This window comes from Trichogramma pretiosum, unplaced genomic scaffold, assembly GCF_000599845.2.
Source record: "Trichogramma pretiosum strain Unisexual culture from Peru unplaced genomic scaffold, Tpre_2.0 scaffold65, whole genome shotgun sequence".
Taxonomy (NCBI): Eukaryota; Metazoa; Arthropoda; class Insecta; order Hymenoptera; family Trichogrammatidae; genus Trichogramma; species Trichogramma pretiosum.
In genome coordinates this window covers 261,560-276,067 of record NW_019641689.1, presented here as the reverse complement: position 1 = coordinate 276,067, position 14,508 = coordinate 261,560, and the positions used below count along the sequence as shown (strand labels likewise).

Here is a 14,508-nt window from a genome sequence, read left to right as displayed (position 1 = left end):
ATGGATAAAAGTGAGAAGAAATCTCAAGAGCTTGACTCTGAAAATAATTTAAGTAAACACGAAATTGTAGATTCGGATGGTAAAGAACATGTTTGTGATATTTGTCAGCAGACATTTGCACTGGAATCAAGCATGATAACACATAGAGACACTATTCACAATGAAAAAAAAGATTTCGCATGCGACAAGTGCGAACAGAAATTTGAGTTTCGAAGTCATTTGAGTAGACACCAAATATCCGTACACAAAAGTAGTAAAGATTTCGCATGCGACAAGTGCGAACAGAAATTTGAGTTCCGAAGTCATTTGAGTAGACACCAAATATCGGTACACAAAAGTAGTAAAGATTTCACATGCGACAAGTGCGAGAGAAAATTTGAAAATAAATCAACTTTACTTAAGCACAAAAAAATATTCCACGAAGTCTTCAAAGATTACTTATGTGAAAAGTGCGCGAAAAGATTCGGAAATAAACGAAGCTTGCAAATACATGTGAAGACAGTCCATGAAAGTAATAAAAATTTCGCATATAGCAAATGCCAGAAGACATTCGGGGATCGAATAAATTTCAAAAAACACCAAAAAACAACCCATGAGGATTGCAAAAATTACGCATGTGACAAATGTGAGAAGAAATATTTAGAACGAGGCAGTTTGATAAAACACCAGAAGACAGTCCACGAAGGTCGGAAAGATTACGCATGCGACTTGTGTGATAAAAAATTTGGAGTAAAATGGTGTATGATTCAGCACCAAAAAATAATTCATGAAGGTCGCAAAGACTATGCGTGCGAAGTATGCGAGAGGAAATATGGAGATTCAAGCAATTTGAGAAAACACCAAAGAGCAGTCCACGAAGGCCGCAAAGATTACGCGTGTGACAAGTGCGAGAAAAAATTTGGGTTTTTAAGCAATTTAATAAAACATCAAAAGACAGTACATGAAGGTCGAAAAGATAACGCATGCGATAAGTGCGAGAAGAAATTTACAAATAAACCCCATTTGCTCACGCATCTAAAGATAGTACACGAAGGTCGGAAAGACTACTCATGTGACATGTGCGAGAAGAAATTTGGACATAAATCGACTTTGCTTACCCACCAAAAGACACTACACGCAGGTCGTAAAGAATTTGCATGTGACAGGTGCGAGAAGAAATTTATATATAAACATTATTTACTGATGCACCAAAGGACAACCCATGAAGGTCGTAGAGATTACGCATGCAACCAATGCGAGAAGAAATTTGGACAAATATCGAATTTAATCAGACACCAAAAGACAGTTCACGATGGTCGCAAAAATCACGCATGCGACAAGTGCGAGAAGAAATATGGACATAGATATGTTTTGCTGCACCACCAAAGGACAGTCCATGAAGGTCGGAAAGATTTTGCATGCGACAAATGCGAGCAGAAATTTTCCAAAAAATCGAGTTTGCTCTTACACCAAAGGATAGTCCACGAAGGTCGGAGAGATTTCGCATGCGACAAGTGCGAGAAAAATTTTGGTCATAAATGGCTTTTGCTTTTGCACCAAAAGAAGGTACATGAAGACTGCAAAGCTTAGACTCGCAGCAAATGCGAGAAGAAATAATGATTGACAATTGTAAATATATGTAGGTACTTATGCATATATGTTCAAGTACAAATTTCAATAAAAATTTTGCCAACATTATTTCATCTTACCTGATTTTACTTAAATTTGTATCATTACAACTGTGTTTTCTATGTCATTGTGGGGTTTTATTGCCTATACAAATATCTTGAACTCACTGCAATTGTATTTCATTATAATCGCATATCAGAGAATCGCATTCATCTTATGCGTGAAATAATGAAAAGGGCTATGTTTTCTTGACAAAAATGGATTTTGCTTCTACACCAAAAGGAGGCACACGAAGGATGCAAAGATTAAGTTTGCAGCAAATACAAAAAGAAATAATGATTGACAATTGTAAATATATGAAGGCACATATGTGTACATTCAAGTACAAAATTTAATATTGTGCTAAAATTATTTAATCTCACCTGAATTGACTTAAATTTGTATCATTACACTTGGGCGTTAATGTCGTTGTCGTATTTTATCTTTTGTATAAGGAATGAAAATAACAATAAGATTTCATAGAATTCCTCGAGAATATGGTCGGCAAGTTAAATTTTTAACTTGATTTGAACATTGTATGGACAATGTACCATAGATAAATCGGTAACTTACAATTGTAAACAATACGATCATTAACAATTTTGATATTATCTCTCGACACGCTCATCGTGTTTATAGTAGAAACAAATAGTTTGAATCTTGTCTTTTCCGATGAAATAAGCTATAAACCAAAAGATTGATTTTACTCATTCAATTTCCTACATACAAGAATCTATCGTTAAATTTAGTCAGCAAAATGGATAAAAGTGAAAAGAAACCCGACGAAGATGTCTTAAAGAATAATTTGAGTGAACACGACATTGTTATTCCGGACGACAAAAAATACGTTTGTGAAACGTGTCAGGAGGCATTTGCACTTGAATCAAGATTGATAGCACACCAAAACACAATTCACAATGCAAAAAAAGATTACACATGTGACGATTGTGAACAGAAATTTGAGTTCCGAAGTCATTTGAGTAGACACCAAATATCAGAACACAAAAGTAGTAAAGATGTCACATGCAACAAGTGCGAGAGAAAATTTGAAAATAAATCAACTTTACTCAAGCACAAAAAAATATTCCACGAAGTCTTTAAAGATTTCTTATGTGAAAAGTGCGCGAAGAGATTCGGAAATAAACGAAGCTTGCTCATACATGTGAAGTCAGTCCATGAAAGTAATAAAAATTTCGCATGTAGCAAACGCCAGGGGCCATTCAAGGATAGATCAAATTTCATAAAACACCAAAAAACAACCCATCAGGATTGCAAAAATTATGCATGCAACGACTGCGAAGAGAAATTTAAGAAAAAATCGCTTTTACTTTTCCATCTCAAGGCAGTACATCACATCTTTAAACATTACTCATGCGACAAATGCGAGAAGAAATTTGGATGCAAACGGTCAATGCTTTTTCACCGGAGGACAATTCACGAGGGCCGCAAAGACTACGCATGCGACAAGTGCGAGAAGAAATTCGGACAAAAATTTACCTTACGTTTGCATCAACAGACAGTACACGAAGGTCGGAAAGACTACGCATGTGACATGTGCGAGAAAGAGTTTGCATACAGGTCGAGTTTGCTATTTCATAAAAAGACAGTCCACAAAGGTCGCAAAGATTTCACATGTGACAAGTGCGAGAAGAAATTTAGATATAAACATTATTTACTGATCCACCAAAGGACAATCCATGAAGGTCGTAGAGATTACGCGTGCGACAAATGCGACAAGAACTTTGGATTCAAATCAGATTTGTTGAAGCACCAAAGGACAGTGCACGAAGGTCGCAAAGATTATCCATGCGACAAGTGCGAGAAGAAATTCGGACATAAATTTACCTTACGTTTGCATCAACAGACAATTCATGAAGGTCGTAAAGATTTTGCATGCAACAAATGCGAGCAGAAATTTTCACAAAAACCGAGTTTGCTCTCACACCAAAGGACAGTCCACGAAGGTCGGAGAGATTTCGCATGCGACAAGTGCGAGAAAAATTTTGGTCATAAATGGCTTTTGCTTTTGCACCAAAAGAAGGTACATGAAGACTGCAAAGCTTAGACTCGCAGCAAATGCGAGAAGAAATAATGATTGACAATTGTAAATATATGTAGGTACTTATGCATATATGTTCAAGTACAAATTTCAATAAAATTTGTGCCAAAATTATTTCATCTTATCTGATTTTACTTAAATTTGTATCATTACAACTGTGTTTTCTATGTCATTGTGGGGTTTTATTGCCTATACAAATGTCTTGAACTTACGGCAATTGTATTTCATTATAATCGCATACCAGAGAATCGCATTCATCTTATGCGTAAAATAATGAAAAGTGCTATGTATTCTTGACAATTGCAAGCTTATATAGATCCTTAGATAGAGGTTTGTTTTTTAAATTTCAATATAAATTGCGTCAATATGATCAGTTACAACAATATGTTCTTAAAGAAAAAAACGGCGTGAAAACTATTTAATAATTTAATTTAAACCAATAAAATTTTTCTACATTCTTTGACAAAGCTCCCCTAATTGATACATTTTTCTTCTTTGGTAATTTTTCGATATTAATTTTCCGAGTCATCTTAACTACGATCGGCAAATGGCAGTTTGCACGGAGGCGACGCTTTTTTCAAATCCACTACAGTAGAGAGATTATTTATGCCGGAATATCTCGAACAAATAACTTCCTCTATCATCGATCGTACAAAGTCAAAAGGAAAATATCCCAACAATACGACACGGACAATCGTTATGTCACGCCTTCGATTCGCTGCGCATCGAAAAAGTCCACATAGAGATTAAACTCGATATATATAGCCTCACGACGCAATCGTACAATACGCATCTTTCTTGGAGCGGGGCACATACGCGACGGAAGTTAGTTACGGGACGGAAGAGTCTCTCTCTCTCTCTCTCTCTCGCAAGCTCACTTGGCCAGTGCTCGAGACGCTTCGGGGCTCGATTGTGTGTAGGAAAGACGATCGCGAAGGCAGACAGAGGAATTGCTGCTGCTGCTGCTGCTCTCGGCGTAATTGTGCTCATCCATTTCTGCGCTACATATACTTATATATACGTGTATAAGCAACAGTTGTTAGCTGCAAGCTCGGCTGCAAGCATCAATTGTCGAGCGATCGCGCACCCGCTTTGACATTAGAATACTTAGATCGTCCGAAAATGAATTTAATACGATAGAATAGAAATTTATGATTTGTGCTTTGCTTGTAAAAAGTCTATTTTTACTCAGGACAAATTATCAATAATCTAAAATGTTAGGAACAATCATTCACAGGGATTAAATTATAAACACGTTGAAATTTTTAATAATTTTTTTTACTGCACTTCGGAAAACTTACAGTCACAAGCTTATCGTTACAAAAATATTTCCATTTTTTTTCAAGATTTTCTTCAATCATTCAGTCGTTGTCTCGATGCACTAATATTCTCTTCGTTCGTTTGACAAGTTTGTCGCACCGTCAACGGTTGTTGTTTCGGATCGCTTTCATTCGTCTGCCCGCACAAACGGAACAAACCCTCGTCGCTCGTGTATTCGGCAATTTTTAGGCAAGCGAGGTACGGAAGATATAACTCGCAATGATCGGTCATAAAAAGATCGGTTACTACCAGCTCCATGTACGGTCTTATCAAAATGTTGGCCACGTGTCTTTTTCACTCTACTGCTGAGAAACGCAGACTGATGAGTAGTCACACTTGAAACGAAGACGATTTCACCAGCGCATCGTGTCCTAAAGTAGAAACTTCTTTTGAACCGTGAATTAGAAAGTACATTACATGCGCAATACGATATTAACACGCCCCCTAAAATTTTAAGGAGGCTCTACACCAATCATAAAAATAGTACAGCGAGGCATCTGTCTGTCTCTTTCTAGCATTAGTCAGACAACCGCTAGCACTATTCGAAATCAATGATTTTACGCACATTTTGTTTAATTACTCATTAGTTAGTTCGTTAATGGGTAATTTTTAACATACCAATCGAAAGCTTGGAACTTTCTCTTTCAGAAAATATATTTTTAATAAGAGCCCGTGCTAAAATCGACAATTTTAACACGGGCCGGCCGCGTCACACCGATACATGTGTTGGGTAAACAAGATCAAATTTTCGGTCGCAGGAATATTCAAAACATCACGAACAATCCTAAGCTTTTTAAAATCTACAACAGATTCGATGTGAACTACACGGACGAAGTTGGATTTACGCACTTTCACGCGGCCTGCATGTACGGCTGCTACTATATCGTGCAAAAGTTTCTCAATCACGGCCATGATCCCAATTGCATAGAGCGAGGAACGGATTGTACGCCGCTTCATTATTCCGTGACTTACGAGAATCCAGAGGTGATCGCGAATTGCTCCTGAGAAGAGGTGCGAATCCGAATTTGGCCGATGCGTATGGATCGACGCCTCTCCATATTATTTGCAGTTCGTCCATCTTCGATGAAAAAAGCGCCAAGATGTTGTTTCAAATGAGCGACCGAAAATTTCAGCCGGTGCAAGTCGACGCCCGAGACAAGCACGCGATTGAATTTCTCCTGAGACACGACGCCGATCCAAATGCGGCAAACGAGGACAGATCGACTCCTCTGCACGTCTGCGTTGCAAGGCCGGAGATCTTGTTAATTACGACTTGGTAAATATCTTATTCATGTACAGCAACGAAAAATATCATCCGGTACAGATCGACGCTCGAGACATAGACGGCAATACACCGCTAATTGCGACTCTGGTCCACCATCAAAAGAAGGCTGTGAAATTGCTATTGAGAAGAGGCGTAGTCCAAATTTAGCCAATATAAGTTAGGACGAACGCCTCTACATTATATTTGTGAAAATTTCCACAACGGGACTAATATGGCGAAATTATTTTTTGAAATCGACGTAATCCAAATTTAGCCAATAAGTTAGGACGAACGCCTCTACATTATATTTGTGAAAATTTCCACAACGGGACTAATATGGCGAAATTATTTTTTGAAATCGTCGACGAAAAAAAAACATTTAGTCAAAATCGATGCTCAAGACCAATGGGGCTATACACACCACTGAAAGCGGCTGTGGCAACACTTAATCCAGACTTAATAGATATACTTTTCAAGCGTGGCGCTAACCTGTCAAACTTCGCTTTTCCCGAAGAGAAATACTTTGTCAAAGGTATTGATGATTTTAAATTGATGCTGGCGTATCGCGCTCTGATGGTCGTCGCGCGTCTCGTAGAACAAGAATACGAGTTGGAACAAAGTGACGTTTTGACAATCATGAAATTTTTCGCCAAAAACCAATTATTCCAGAATTCCCGGAACCACATGTTTTTTTTTTTTGGAATCTCATTTTGAAGATTCTAACAAATCGATTGATATGAGTTTTATCTCGTTGGATGATCTTTTGTATTATATGTGTTGAGCCTCCTTAAATCAACTTCAAAGATCGTAAAACGTCGTACGTATATACACGTGTATACGCGCATCGAGCGATAAAAATTTCGTAAAATCGAACGAGATTAGTGAAAGTACTATATACATAGGAACGCCGGGATAAATTAAAGCTCACGGGTCTAAGAGAGACGAAAAGAACAAAAGGAAGAAGAAAATTACGGAAACGAGGTCGAACGCGCTGTTATCGCGCGGTGGCGCGGCCATGTGTATGTGTGTGTGTTTTCCTTCGCAGTAATTCACTTTGCCGGGTTCGTTTTTGCCCTCTTTTCTTCGAGCCGCGCGCCACGACACCGATCGCTGCGATCTCGTTCACCGCGATTAATGAAGCTTCGCGGCGTTTATTGCTCGGCCCGGTCGAAATCGTTAATTGTTTACCCGGGGTGTTTCTCTCGCTTGTGTCGTATATTTAAAATATCGCAAGTATCGAACAAAAATAGTTCGGGATACAATCTCAAAAAGAGGCTTTTATTAGCCGCGTCGGCGTACGTACATACGAGATTTACAATTTAACTTTATATACGTATAACGAAACAAGAACGCGTCGTAGTTTATGTACGAGCGAGAGCACGTAAAGCCCTGGCACAAATTTACTCGATCTCGTCTCTTACACGGGGTGCTGCTTCGCGTTTTGATAATCAAGTGAAACGAGTTAATTCTGGTTGATTTCGCGCGCGCGTGCACTGCACTGCCGCTGCTCTACTACCTCGAGGATTCACAAAAGACGGCGCCTTGCCGCACGGCAACAACACAACGGCAGCAGCAGCAGCAGCATAGAGACAGCTACGGAGCAGCGAGCTTCTCTCGACTGTGTACGCGCGATTAATTTACGTCGACTTACACGCGGAGCTTCTACATCTCTCTTCTGTATAGGACTCTGTGTGTGTGTGTTGTAGCGTGTGCGCGTTGCGTTACAGAACGTCGCGCGGCAATTAGGTTGCGATCTCGACTCGATTTTTTCGCTCATCTCGTCTACCCCCCTTTACGAGCGTTACAACGTAGTTATATATACGCGCATTTGTCATTCATTCGGTGCTTCGCGGCTCGAGCCTTCCGCGGAGACGAGTTTTTTCTGTTATATATGTAATATCGAGACTCAAGCGCGACGCTATAAACGGTTGTACAAATTTACCGCAGTTTATCATACAAATGTACCGTATATCTGTCGATTGTTTTACTCTATTTTGATGAATAAAACGACACTTGTAATTACGTCACGTTGATCTTATTAGATATGTAGCAAAGGAAATATCTCTTTTTCTTTTGCCCCGAAACCATCGATAATAATAGAATCATTTTGTCGTATTTTCCCTTTACAAATGATAACAGACAAAGTATTATTCTGTTGGTGCTATTGAAGAAAATTGAATAGAATACGAATTTATTCAAGCGAAGATATGGGCAATTTTTTAAATCCAAGAATCAAACCCATAACATAGATAATGCGGTAATTCGTTTTCCACCGATTGATATACCAATCGGAACTTATTTCTTGCGAGTTTACAGTACTCCATCTATCGATGGGATCGTAAAGCTCACAATCGAACGTCATACCTTCGATCGCGATAAATTATTATATTTACGTTTCCTTACGAAAATATGACTCGCTTTTTAAAATTGCGAGGTGAAGCTTCCGAAAAATTCCATTTTTTTAAAAATTCATGTATTATAGAAATATACTATGAACACAAAAATAAAAATACGATTGTCGCTCGTTCTTTATGAACAATCCCCCAGCTATCAAATGTCCCTCATAAAAAGTTTCACGCGAAAAAGAAAAGAAATTAAAGAAAATCTGAAATACCAAGTATGAATTTCACGCGAAGGCTTTGGATCGCTCGAGTATCTAACCCGCGCATCAAACAAACCTCCGCATCTCGAATGTTCGAAGCTCAGGTACACACATACGCGATATATTCGAAATTACATAAACAAAGCGTCGATGATTGCGCGAATTCTGCAGCACCTACTACTACACCTACTACCTACACAGCGCTCAGCATGTACGTTATGTGTGTCTCGGTATTTTTGGTCTATATACCTACATGCACGGGGCGGAAATTCAAGATGCGCGCGAACCGGATGAATATGCGACGAGCTGCCATTGTCTTCCTCGCCACGATCCGTATAGTTGTAAGAGATATACTATAGTGGTATGTACGCGCGAAGCTTCGTTGTATCGCCTGCGGATCGGATCGCCAGAGATTAATTTTCCAACGCGCTCGTATATCGATCGTTCGTTAGTGTCCCGTACAATGACGTCCACTTGGACTCTACGATCCGTACATAATTAGCTATGATTGAGATATCGATTAACTCTTTTCTTCAATTTATGTGTTTTTTTTTTGTTTGTGTTCACGCAGCGACGGATGGGCCGACCGCGACGACGTGGTGCACGACCTGGAGAACGAGGCCTGGGGCAGCCTGTCGGTGCGCATCCACTCGCCCTACGTGTCCGAGTTCGACAGCCACTATCTCGCGCTCCATCCGGACAACAACGCGCGCAATCCCTGGTTCAACGAGTTCTGGCAGCACAACTTCAACTGCAGCCTGCCCCAGGAGGTCGTGGCCGCCGCCGCCGCCGACGTCGTCAAGGATCCCGCCACCGACGCGCCCCTCAATTTTCCCAACTGCACCGGTAAGTTCCGTGATTACGATCGATCGAGCATCGATGTTTCACATCTGGTGCATGATCAATGAGTGTGCTCACTCTTAAAATCGTTCCTTCTCATTGAGTTAAGTAATCGGAGTAGTTTCTCGAGCATTATGATGTGAAACGTCGATGCTTGTGCTGGTATTTTCTAGTTTCTAGTTTGTTTTTAGTTTTTTACTTTTTTATTTTTTACTCATTTGATTTATGAATTTTCATGTTTTGATGAAAAGTCATGAAAATTTTATTTTCATTCTATGTTAATTTCAATAATAGCTAACAGTGGCTCATGACTCGCCGGTGGCCACATAATCCTTTACGAAAATTATTGAGATTTTTTTAAGTTCATATTTTATGTGAGATCACAATAAAATCAGAGCTAATTTTTTAATTTCATTTATTCATATTAAGGATGTTGTTACCGTGCTAGGCAGTGGAGTTGAACTCTGGGTGTTAATAAAATTCGTGCACTCCGTTTAACAAAAAAGAAACAACAATCAATATTTATTGTACTAAAAACTGGTTGACTTTAAATTGGTACAACGTAAATAGTTGGGCACCAAAGCGTTGACGCTGTCGTGAAATCAGAGCTTGGCAGGCCAAGGCGAAAAGGCTCTGCCAACGGCTTTGCTTAATGACTATTAGCAACTGAAGAAAAATTCAACGTATAGTAATAAAAGCCGTGACAATTTCGCGCTTATTTGTCCCACCAAGCTCTCATCTCACACCAGCGCCAAGTCCGCAACCGTTACAATTTGAACAGATGTTAAGAATGTGAATAATTATGTAAGACTTTGATAAATGTTGAATGTAATACATTATTTTTATTACTGTAATTATTTTACTCTCAACAACTTTAATTTTTAATATTTTGTTTTTTTCAATATTCTAGTTCTAGTACATATTTAATATTGTAGCCTTTTCGGAGTTTTCTTGATCCTTGTAGTTCTTTTGGTGATACATTTTATTATATTTTCGAATACATCTTTTTTATTGTTTCTACGACTTTGACCCTTAGCCGCCGAGCAAATGTGATATAAATCTTCGTTATTCAGCCAGTCCATAATCATCTCACAGCAAAGAATTGGCAGCCGGTGGTGTAAAATTTTCTCCCAAAACTGATATAGAGACCATCTCCGGAAAGATCCTCTAGACATTTTTTCACACAGATGCACAATACAAGCTTTGAAAAAATTTTCATTGCGATAAGTAGCGTCCGCGAAATTAAAGAGGTCCTTGCACGAGAGAAGTTTTTTCGCCTCTTTGGGTTGCAGATGGATCAGATCGTAGACCGACAGACTCGGACTTTCGATTTTTCTCACTACCTCCTTCTCATCATCATCATCGTCATAGTAATTGCCGTCGTGATCATATTTATGTGTGCTGGGCGGCGCATTCAAAGGTATCATATGATTTTTCGCTTTGCTAATGAATTTTTCGTCTTTCAACCAACATTTTCCAAAATCTGTCTTCTCGAACAATTTGTACTTGGCAAACAATTTCATGATCGTCAGAGCGTCGCTAGGGTCCAGTTCGTATCCTCTGCTCTCGAGATGTTCGACGACTTCGATAGCGCCAAAAGCTAGTCTTGATTTAAAACTATATCCCCGTGACTTCAGTCTCGATTCTTTGTAAAAATCACTCACTGTTGGGAAAACGAAGCGAGATAGGTCGGCCCCACGATTCAAGAGGACGTTGACGGTGCTTGGCTGAAGACTAACCACGGCGTAATGCAGCGGTGTCCGGCCTCGATTGTCCTTCGCGTCGACCTGCAACGATCGATGTTTTTCGTCGTTCATTTTAAAAAATAGCTCCATCTTGTTGTCCCATCTTCTCTGACAAATCTTGTGTAAAGCTGTCAATCCTTCCACGTCGGCCAGATTCGGGTTGGCGCCCTTTTCCAGCAGAACTCGAATGATCCGTGATTTAAAGCCATTGGTCACAGCATACTGAAGAGGTGTCTGGCCCCATTTATCCCGATGATCAACGTGCACCACCTGATGTTTCTCGTCGGTGATCGTGAATATCCTTTTTAACCAATCACCATTGTCCTTGCATTTTCTGCATATTATATGCAGAGGAGTCAATCCATTCTTGTTAGGCAAATTTATATCGGCGCCATTTCTTAATAGGAATTCAAATGTTCCAGCTGTCCTGTTATTCCAATATTCAAATGTTTCAGCAGTCCTGTTATCCCAGTAGTTCAAAGCCAAGTGTAATGGCGAATCACCTGTTTCTGGCACGAGGCAATTGGGATCCTGTCCGAGCTCGAGAAATTTCTTCACTACAAATACACATCCCCTTTTACAAGCCACATGAAAATGGGTAAATCCAAAGTCATCGGTGTAGTTCACATCGAATCTGTTATAAATTTTAAAAAGTGAATCGAAGATGTTGAAGGCATACCAGCCTCTACCCGCAAGATGAACTGGTGTGGTTCGACGCGGCGATGGCTTGCCGTCTTTATCTACCTCGGGCTCGTCCTTGTAACCGGTTCTAGACACAAAATAGACGAGTGAATTTAATCTAAAGCTATACGTACGGTGGTGCTCGGTCTTGACAGACTCCGTGAGTAGATAATCGATTTCTTTGGGCTGGAAAATATCCCGGAGATTTGGACTTTTATCCTTCCAATGTATGATCAATCGATAAAGTTTGCGGAGAAATTCTCGCCGCTCTTCTTCGATATCCCAATTAACCTCTTTTCGTAGGCTCTTCAATTTTTCTAAGTTGTCTTGGCCATTATGATCCAATTCTTCCAAACCATCGTCGCCGAATAAAGAAGGGTAGGAAATTTCTTCATCGGATTCACTGCTGGACGAGGACATCTTTCAGACAAACACAATTCAAGATATTTTTCTATTCACAAAAACTACGTGCTACGTACGGCCCGGTAGATATATACTTCGTTCTTAACACTGCGCACTCGTAACTCTTACTGACTGTAGAAAGTAAAGAATACTTAGCACATGGCCGTAGGAGAAAGTAAAAAGTACAAGAAACGCGATCCACCTACGCATGCGTCGTTAAGTTTGACTAATTAAAGTGTACAAAAACATGTGGCGTGTAAAAAATTTCGGACACTGCGGTGTTTCTCAATGTAGCTAGGCGTATTTGAATGCGCTAAATCGATTTTTTGTAAACTCTCCGTTTATAAATAATAAGCGAAATTAATTGTTTATTTATAGTTGTCGTTTTCGAAATTCAAGATGACCGATGATTTTCCGATACGACGAGTTCCCACGAATTTTCCATAACACCCAGGTGCTGGACACGAGAAAATTTACTGTATAAAAAGGAATGTGATTTTTGAGAGAATAATATTTACAACTTATTCATTTTCAATGAGACGAGGTGCGACAGACTATTTATTATTAACAGCTTAAAATTATTTCGATTTCATAAATTTGTTCTTTGATTATAATATGATTTTCGGGAGATCTTCGAACAAAAAAAAGTACTTTGTTTTTTATGCTTACGCATAATGTAAATGTTCCTTCACACATAGAAGGGCGCCCACATGTATAACAAGCTCGAAAACAAACAAGGAAACTTATTTTCGTATCCGTATTCGAACGAAGATTATACATTTTTACAGCTTCTCGATGAAGTTCGCTCGGATTTATTGAATTCGAAAATCTTCGATTATACAATGCACGGAAAATTTTTATAAACTCAAGCCAGTACGCATTATAAAGAAAGAGGTCAAGCTAACACAGCCTTGTTTGAAGAGCACCGCCTTAGTAAAAATGCTCGAAGTTGACGATGAGTGATGAGAATTCTAACTATTTAAAATTTTTATGAAATTATTTATTTATTTTCAAGATGCACCTTATGAAATATTCAAAGCTTCACTGCATTCTTGCTTATATTGCTCTTCTTTTGCATTAACTACTTCAGTATTTCAAAAAAACTACAGAACCGTGAGAAATAACCAATTTACGAAAATATCGACAATAAAGCATCCTCCGGTCAAAATTTTCATGTAACAGAAATTATAATTAGGTCAAAATTATAATTAGAGCTCTTTGCTTGTGTACCAGCAATTGACTTTCTCAGAAAAGGGGATTGACATTTTTGATGTTTGGCTCTGATCTATGGTAAAAATTGTAAAAAATTAATTACGTGTTTTAAAATTGTCAATGAATTCCGTATTCGCGCGAAACGCCAGATCTCGCTTTGTATCGTGCGATGAATGCTTGTTTACATTATTCGCTCGATGCGATCTCGAGTACATAGACACAGAGTGAGAGAGCAGGGATCAATGTTCAAAATTTATTCGTGGGCGATATACTCTCGTACGAACTTATACGTTCATTTTCACTTTACCACTAGCGATTTGCAGATAAAGATATACTCGCCATCTAGTGACAGAGGCTCTAAATGATGTCCGACCGTACCGCATTAGAAGCGATTGAAAACGGATCAAAATTTTTTTATAGGACTATATCGACTTTGAAGAGAACAAGCATTATTTTAGAAGGAAGCTCTTTAGCATTTGGATAGAACAAATGAATTTAAAAATCATTTCAGCGACTCGGGTGTATTCGAAGTTGCAAGAGGAGATATTGCGGACGCGAAGCCACGTACCAAGCGAGTACGCCATAAATGTTCGTACATCAGCTTCTCGATGTTCTTCAAGTTTTCCAAATTCCATTCTTACCAGTCAATGACAGATTAACCATCCTTTTTTAGCGCGAGCACCAAAGCCAAGAGCCGCGGGTGCATTGCCCCACTCGCACCGGCTTGTCCAATTCG

The 14,508-nt window shown here is 39.1% G+C and overlaps 1 protein-coding gene across 1 annotated transcript in view; it reads left to right on the top strand.

Annotated features, from left to right (window-relative positions):
- Positions 1–14,508, top strand: part of LOC106659666 (metabotropic glutamate receptor 1-like) — a 40,896-nt gene that overhangs the window by 11,661 nt on the left and 14,727 nt on the right. The window contains exon 3 of the mRNA XM_023461749.1: positions 9,464–9,738. Within this exon, the coding sequence (XP_023317517.1) occupies positions 9,464–9,738 (275 nt within the window). The remainder of the gene's footprint in view (positions 1–9,463; positions 9,739–14,508) is intronic.